General features: G+C 34.5%; 1 protein-coding gene across 1 annotated transcript in view; it reads left to right on the top strand.

Moving 5' to 3' along the window:
* Positions 1 to 8403, top strand: part of LOC104628150 (leucine-rich repeat-containing protein 2-like) — a 9154-nt gene extending 751 nt beyond the window's left edge. Inside the window, exons 3-6 of the mRNA XM_010296648.1 lie at positions 3001 to 3146; positions 5306 to 5461; positions 6773 to 6909; positions 8354 to 8403. Coding sequence (XP_010294950.1) covers positions 3001 to 3146; positions 5306 to 5461; positions 6773 to 6909; positions 8354 to 8403 — 489 coding nt within the window. The remainder of the gene's footprint in view (positions 1 to 3000; positions 3147 to 5305; positions 5462 to 6772; positions 6910 to 8353) is intronic.
* Positions 8404 to 8665: the final 262 nt, after the last annotated feature.

An 8665-nucleotide genomic window follows, 5' to 3' on the forward strand; every position in this document is an offset into this window, starting at 1 on the left:
GGGAAAGAGCAGCAGTGGAGTTCTACAATGTTATCTGGATTATTTCTATGAACAAAATTATTAGGATAGGCAAAATGGGGCAGTTTGTCAAATAAAAATGACAAGAGCGATTAAACATAAGGACCACAATAAGTGAGTTCAGGTAGCTAGACTATCAAATATAGCAATTTTTTGAAATGGAACTTGCATAAAGCCTATGTACTGATTGATTCAAAGTCACATAATAGAGGGAAATAGCAAAAAATCAACATCAAGCAAAAATAAATTATAACGTAAAAATGATAAGGGACCCATGCTTGTTTGAAAATGAAATGTTATAAAAGGTGCAAAAATCCATCAGTCCTTCAAGAAGAAATAAAATACACAGGGCTTTCTTTAGAAAATATAATACATAGCTGCCATAATTTCCAATGCATCATATATCATCGGTGTTTGTTGGTAACATATCAGAGACAGATTAAATAAAAACTCTATTAAGTTTCAACATACTATAGAAAATGGACAGGTTTTGTTAAATATTACCCTAAAGGAACAAGTACTGAGGGCTTGCAGCTTACACAATATAATCATGGCTCCATATACTCTGTGGCTCGCTGAAGCCAACTTTATTTCAAGAGAGTCCTTGGCCTTATGTTTTGCTAGTACATTTTTATGGGAGTATAGACTCCTGAAAAATGTAGATTTTCCTCTAATCAAGTATTAAAACAATCTATTTTCAATATTATATGAAAAATGGCAGAAACAGCTCTGTTTATTAAAAAATAGTACTGCTATATTAATGTTACTTTTAATATTTAATGCAATAAAGTAATTTCAGGAAAACATGTAAAACTAATTACTGCTGTTGAAGAAATATGATTTTACCACCTAGTGTTAATGTTACAAAGTTGTTTCAGCATGACAGGTGACTACATGTGAAAGCAAAGTGTTTAGAAACTTGAGGGAACAGTGATGTCAGTTTATTTTAAAATAACCCACTGCTTGATGTTTGGAAACTGTGGCTTTTCCTCTTTGGGGATGGTTTGAGAACATTTTGGGTGGCATTTCAGCCTGTGGGACATCATTGTTTTAATTCTGTGCCTGTTAAATTCCTTTTAGGGAGAGTTTGTTGAAAGAAATGTATCAGCAGTTTTAACAAATTGTTCTGAGTACAGAGAAACTTGAAATATTTTCTTGGGATTTGGAATTGTGACAATAATTTGAAACTATAACACAAGTGCAGTGTAAAGATGTGACAATTATTTTCTCTGTTCTTTCATTGCTACAATCTAGAAAAGTCACTGCACTTTCCTTGTTCGAAGGGAAGTTCTGTTTTGTTAGAAAAAAGATTCAGTATCTGGAAAATTTACAGTATAGGAGTGAGTGTTCATTGCTAGTAGTCAGTCCTGAAAATGACAAAATGGTTTGGAAGTGAGAAGTGTCAGAATAAAATGAATGCTTACCTGTTCTGAATCAGGAGTGAGACATTTCCATGGTAATGCCTCACTAAGACTGTTTTAATGCAGTGGTGGGCAGATTTCAAAATTATATTTTTTGACTTGAGAAACTCTGAACCTCTGTTGTGCTTTTGAAAGATAAACTTAATTATGTAATCATTTGTAATACAATAACTTCAGTAAATCTCCCTGGAAAGATTTTCACAAATTTTAAGGTCTGGCAGCAATATGAGGTAGTATCTAAAAAAAACAAAACAAAAAACCAACCAAATAAAAACCCCACACCCCACAAACAAAAAAAAAACATTGCCAAAATATCCCTAACCAAAGTGGCTCTGACACAGCACAAAGCTGTGAGTGTGAGCATTTTAAATGGCAAGGGTCAAATCAAGATGAAAGTCTTTCAGTATTGCAGTGAAAAGAAGTTTCACCATAAAATATAACACAACAGGACTTGACCCTTAATAAAAAATAATTAAAAAATCCTTCTCAAGGATTCAGAATGTATTTTATTACTTTCTATTTTTTTCGTAATTTATTCTGCTGCTTGCATTTTGCTCACTTTTGAAGTGGAAAATGTATTTGTTTTGGGCTTTTTGGTTCCTAATTATTTTCTACATTCTAAAAAACCTTCAGACAAAGACCAGTGAATTTTTTTTGTTATTTTTTTCTTCCGTATCAGGATCTGTAGAGCTAAATTGTGATGATGATATATGATTAGAAGATCAGAGACATAATTTCCATTCTAAAGCACCTCTTTTTGGGTTAACATTTATACTCCTTTGACATTCATTTTAGTTAGCTGAATGGTTTTATGAACACTGGTAGTGTGAATAATTGATTCAGTACACAGAGAGCTTGAGTTAACATATTTATTTTTTAACAGGTATATTTTACATTAGTAGTTAACCTTCATTGTACTAAATGTTTATTACTTAAAAATGTAATTCCTTTAAAAAGTATTCAAATAAAAAGCTCTGGTGCACCTTATTATATATTTAGTTTGCAGTACAGAAGATGTATTTTTAAAGATCTTTGAAAGATATTGAACTAAATTTTCTCTTGGCTTAAATTGGCACTTTAATTTTCCAAGGGTCTTCTAGCAATACACTCTCGGTGCATAAAAGACTTACAGGAACAGAATTCTATATATTTTTGATGAGAGTTATAAAACTTCTGATTTTGAGAATGGTAATCTGGCATCTATTAATTATCAAAACTGTTTTGTCACCAGAGCTTAGTTCATATGTAACCTAGGAAGGAACCCAGTCATTGTGTGGTTTCAGCCTTGATGTTGTCCAAAACTGTAGTTTTTTTCAGAACGAAAGTTTCATTCAATACCATGACAGTATTAGAAAGGTGATGAACGCTTTGGGAGGTAATTAGTTCTGAAATTGTTTTCCATATAAAATGATTAAGAGAGAACGTTGGCAAAAAATTCAGTAAAAAGATAATGCAATTCTTATTTTTCTAAGTGTTTTGAGAGGAATAAGAATGTTTGGTGAATGAAATGTCATCTTGTATTTGCAAAATGTAACTAAAATAAAGCACCACTTCTTTCTAGCTGAGTAACCTGAAACAAGTCACAGTTGTGGACGTGTCAGCAAACAAGTTCCATTCTATTCCAATTTGTGTACTCCGGATGTCTAACTTGCAGTGGTTGGATATTAGCAGCAACAACCTGAAAGACCTCCCAGAAGACATAGACAGGTAGTTTATGTTTTAATTCATTGACAGGCTTGTGAACTATAAAACAAATCTAGAAAGTAGCAAGCTTTCAAAGTACATCATTAATGAAAAAATCACATGAAAAAAATCACATCTGAAAATGCATCAGACAGATAGATAGTTTTGCATCTAAGCTTTACCATTATTATTGACTGACTAGGTCAGAAAACAGAAACTACATTTTCCAGATCGTTGATGGCAGATGCACAGTCAGCGCCTCTACTGTTTAGTTAACTAATTACGTTTTCTGCTGCATTCATGATAATTTTTCATTACATCTAAGCATTGTTATTTGGGAATTTCATGGGGCATACTCTGCCTCAGTTCCAGCGAAGGGGACTCACCGTGTAGAGTTGGCAGCAGTATCCCTCTAGAGGGTAGATGGTGTGGAAGGAAAGATGAACTAAAACATATTTAAATTACTAAAAGAACCTGATAAACTTTGACAGTAAAGCAGAAAAATATTGGTAAGATTAAGAAAACACTGGCAATCCTCTCTTCCTTCTCTGAAGTATATATGCATGTGCACACGTATCTATACTCTCTCAATTTAGACATCCACTAGAACTAGTTTTAAAAAAATCATGCTGATCCTTTTAATGGAAGTTACTAACCTGAGGCCCATTTATTCACTCTGGAGTCCTGTTGTAAACTTGGTTTACAAAACTTTACATAGCCATAAGTAAACCAAAACACATATTAACTTGTTTAAGTTTATTGAAAAAAATATGGTTTGTTTATTGATCTGGGAGTAGAGATCCCTGAGGCAGAAAAAACTTCACAGAAAACACATTCAGCCTTAACTTTCACGAGACCTTTGTTGCTGGGCAAAAAGACTTTTCTGGGACATTGTATAATCACAGATTTCTCTGACAGCAGGGATGAAATCTTAATTTGTATTAGTAATTCACATGCTCTAACCCCAGCAGCATAAACCTGCCATTTTTTTCCAGGGGATCTGAGCAGAGATTTGATTAGCTTCAAAGAGCTTCTAAGAGGATATTTTTGTTTTATGGAAGGATACCCACTCAACTTAAGGGTCATTTTTTCCCTGTATATGTTTCTCTATCTGAAAAATATTCCTTTTCTACACTTCATCTCCTCCATTTCACATGGAGGTGCCAGCCTCGACACCAAAGCATCATAGTCAAACACCACAAAATAAGATTTTCTTTGTTTGACTTTGAGTTTTGCATTATGAGATCTCTTGGTTTCATATGCATTCTGAAGGCTAGAAAATGTCAGGATATCCCACCTGCAGTAAACTGATCCTCTTATTGAGACTCATGATTTCAGTGCCTGCAATGTCGAAAAACCTCAATGAACCACCATGAAGTCTGTGATTAAAGACGATGAATTGACAGTAAACTGAAGCCTTACTTTCCCTGAATTCAGATGGACCATATGGGCCTGATAAGCAACAGCGTGCAACAGTGTTTTAGGAATGGACCCTTCTGCTCAAATGAGACAAAGTTGTTTCATCAGTTTGCTGTGCTTTTTCTCTTCTATCTACTCCAAGGAATAACTGTTCAGCCACAAATTACTATTGCATTAGGAAAATCCAGGGGAAATAAAGCAAAAGAAGCCCAGTGCCACCTTCTACAAAACATTGTCATTAAATTGATTTCAGTGGGACAGCTTGCAAGAGCTGTATGACCAGGAGTTGGTCTTTCTCTTGCTCCCCACAGTACTAATTACTAGCGAAAAACTAGAGATGGGAATATACTACCTAGAATGGACATATCTAGTTCACAGAAACCAGCATACAGGCAAAGGTGTGAACTGGTCACCCATATTTTTCATTAGGTCCAGGATACACATGATGAGGCTTTATATCATATTCTGTCAATATCTTCTGTATGAAAGCACAGTAATTTTTGTAACCTTTAACTTGGGTATGCTTCTGAGTACTTGTCAGAGGTGTGCTATTAATAGCTATAATGTTGAACCATGACTGGAAATTTATGTTAAAGTTGATGAAAATCTGTGGAAGTGTAGTTTGAATCATTTTTGAGAAGCCAAAGATGGTGCATGTAATTGTTCTTCTTTTATACAAGATTAAGTCTGTATTGCTGTTTTGGATAGATGTTCCTGTCTGAAATAAATATTTTAAGTTATTTTTATCTTGTATATTTTTACAGGTTAGATCAACTACAGACACTTCTCCTGCAGAAAAACAAGTTGACTTATCTTCCACGAGCTCTGGTCAATATGCCAAAGCTTGCTTTGCTAGTTGTCAGTGGTGATGACCTGGTTGAGATGCCCACAGCTGTCTGTGAGTCAACCACAGGTTTAAAGTAAGTAAAAATGAGAAAGAAAGGAATATGTTCTTAAGAAGATAAGATAGAAATACTTTCACAAGCATCAGTTTCTACCATATCTGGTAGTCAAGTGCTGACCCAATTTATATCAGAACCCTTAAGAGGGCACTAGAGAGATTGGAAATTGCAGAGGAGCCACAGCTTTCTGATTCTCATCTGCCAGTTTCCCCACATTGTGGGGAACCGAGTCTGGGACAGCTGACTCAAACTGGCCAAAGGGATATTCCATACCATGTGACATCATGCTCAGCAATAAAAACTAAGAAAAATGAGAAGGGAGGTGATTCATTTCTTGTTAAGGTGTTTGTCTTCCAAAGCAAGAGAACTACACATACTGTGTTCCTGCTTTCCAAGAAGTGGCTGGACATCACCTGTTGATGAGAAGTAGAGAATAATTTTTTTTGTTTTGCTTTGCTTTGCTTTGCTTTGCTTCTGTGCATGGCTTTCGTTTTCTTCATTAAGCTGTCTTTAGCTCAACCTATGAGTTTTTAATCTTATATTCTTCCCCCTGTCCTGCTGAGGAAGGGGAGTGAGAGATGCTTGGTGGGCACGTGGCAAGCCAAGTTCAACCGACCCCAGACTCACAGCAATTAATGAGATTTTAAAAAGCCTTAAGATTTGTTGGAATATCTGTTCTTTTGAAAGTAACAATTTTATTGACTTCTTTTATTTTTTTCCTTCTTGAAATGGTAATATCATCAGAGATTTTCAGAACGTTATGCACTTAATTTGCACAATTAATTAATTTAAGTTGTTTATGTAACCATCAAGTTTTTCACCTGCAATGTGTATATTTAGGAAATTTGCAAATACAACAATGCATGTCCAGTTTTACATTGTAAAAGAAAAGTACCATAACAACAAACAAAAAATGGAGATACATATTGTCAGCTAAGTGATACTGGCAAAATTCCAGATTGTTAGACAATGTTGTTAGGATGGAGTTCATACAGCTCATTAACAGACGTGAAATTACAGTGTCATCTGTCAGAAGTTCCATAATAAAGAAATATACTTGTTATTGCAAAGAATTATATATGTAGATAGGTGAAAAGAAAGAGATAAATATGATCATTTTTATATGGAAAGTGCAGTATAGAGAAGGTGCCATTTGAAATTTTATTGCTAATAATAGATGGATATTAACAATGACACAATGCAAAAATTGGACAAATGTGCTTTACATTTCCCCTTGTGGCTGTAGTAGCAACTTCTAAGTGGTCATTCATGTTGTCCAGTGATGTTCAGAAGCCTGTTGCGTACATTTCTGTGTTAATCTCCCTCTAGATTCATAAGCCTCAAGGACAGCCCAGTTGAAACTATTGTGTGTGAAGACACTGAAGAAATTGTAGAAAGTGAACGTGAACGGGAGCAATTTGAGAAAGAGTTTATGAAAGCATACATTGAAGACCTAAAGGAACGGGGTATGTGTTAACTTGCAGTAAACTTAGAAATAAATGCAGACATACATAAAAAACATTAATTTTAAGAGTACAAGTGTACAAGTACAGTTTGATTACTCTTAAACAGTAATTGTCTGTTATAGTATTAAATAAGACTAGAAGTGAAAACGTTGAATGTGTTTTGTTAAAAGTTTGGGCTCTAACTAAAACACTTGATATTGAAGAAATATATACAAAATTAATGGCGTGTTTGTATATGCATTAACCTTAACTCAATGATAATGTATGCAATGATTATCCTCATTCTCCAGATTTATTTACCTCTCTTCAGTGATTTTGAATTCCTGCAGAAGTGCTTCTCCTCCTCAAAAACAAACACTATATATATGAAATTTTGCATTGGTAGAACATTCTTTAACAGTGGATCTGTATCAAAATACTAATTGTTTAACTAAAATAATTGTAGAAAAATCACTGCCTTTTTCTTTATTGCACAGTACCTGAAAATTTACATATTATTTTATTTCGCTCTTGTCTTATATTTACTGTAATTAAATAACTTGTCAGTGTCTTGAGTCTTGTTTAGTAAAATGTGTTAGGAAATAAATGGAAAATTTCCTGTGAGACAAAATACCTTATAAGCTCTGTGAAATCTGACATTTTGTGTGTAGAAATGAATTTTTGTAGAATGAATCTTACAGTGTCTTTTCATTCCTTTCATTTCATGTAAGTGAGAGAGAAATGTAAGAGAGAAATGTAAAGAAAGGTCACAGGATGTGGCTGCATAATACTTTTCATGTTGTGATACTGGACTTTTGTCCTTTAATGTCTATGAGCTGCACACTTGAGTATTCAAGCTGTCTATTTCTAAAATGAAGTCTGCTATAAATACGCCAGATTCTGATAATGGAAGCAACAGTGGTTAAAATGCAGAGAAGGAATGGAGGAAAAACTAAGATCATAATTTGGCTTTAGAGATACTCATGAAACATGTAGTGAAACATGTAAATACAGTAGAGTTGTATTTACATAGTTGTGAAATGTGGAGTCTAAGATAATGGCTACCAGGCTGCCTGAAACCTGCATTTAGTCCTGTCATGCATAGGTAAGCTTTATGCTCCTTTGGGGTAATGCAGCTCAGGGGTACACTCCTCTGCCTTCCTAGACAAACCTTCTCTCCATGCTTTTTATGATGAGGCTGTACCATGAATCACTCTCGAATTTCCTGCTTCTGAACTCTTGTGCTATATGTTATGCCAATACCTGCTTTTGAAAAGCAGACTGGAGGAGGAATAGCTTCTGTATAATACAAGCCAGCAGAATTTCTGAAAAACAGCATGGAGATCACTCATAGAGTACCTTTGAAATAAAACCAAACCTAGCTGTTTCTAGCTAAAGGCTCCATTTATTTGTGCTGGATTACATAGCTGAAGTCTGAGATTTATTTCTTTTTCTCTTTTCACAGATTCTACTCCTTCCTACACTACGAAAGTATTATTCAGTCTTCAGCTCTGAAGATCAAAAATCTCTACATCACCAGTGAATATCAGAATAAGTCTATTTTTATCCACCTGAATAGAAAACACTGGAAACCATAGATGGCCAGAAGCACTTCAAAATCATAATGAAGTTATTACTTGTTATTGTAGTTGCTCCCAGTAACTACAGATAAAACAAAGAGCAGCAGAGCCTTCTTAAGATGCTGTTCCACCTTTTAAATCAATAATTTATTTTCAAGTCCACAGCAACAGCCACTAATTTACATATAGACCTGCTG

This window comes from Phaethon lepturus, unplaced genomic scaffold (genome assembly GCF_000687285.1).
Source record: "Phaethon lepturus isolate BGI_N335 unplaced genomic scaffold, ASM68728v1 scaffold1751, whole genome shotgun sequence".
NCBI classification, from domain to species: Eukaryota; Metazoa; Chordata; class Aves; order Phaethontiformes; family Phaethontidae; genus Phaethon; species Phaethon lepturus.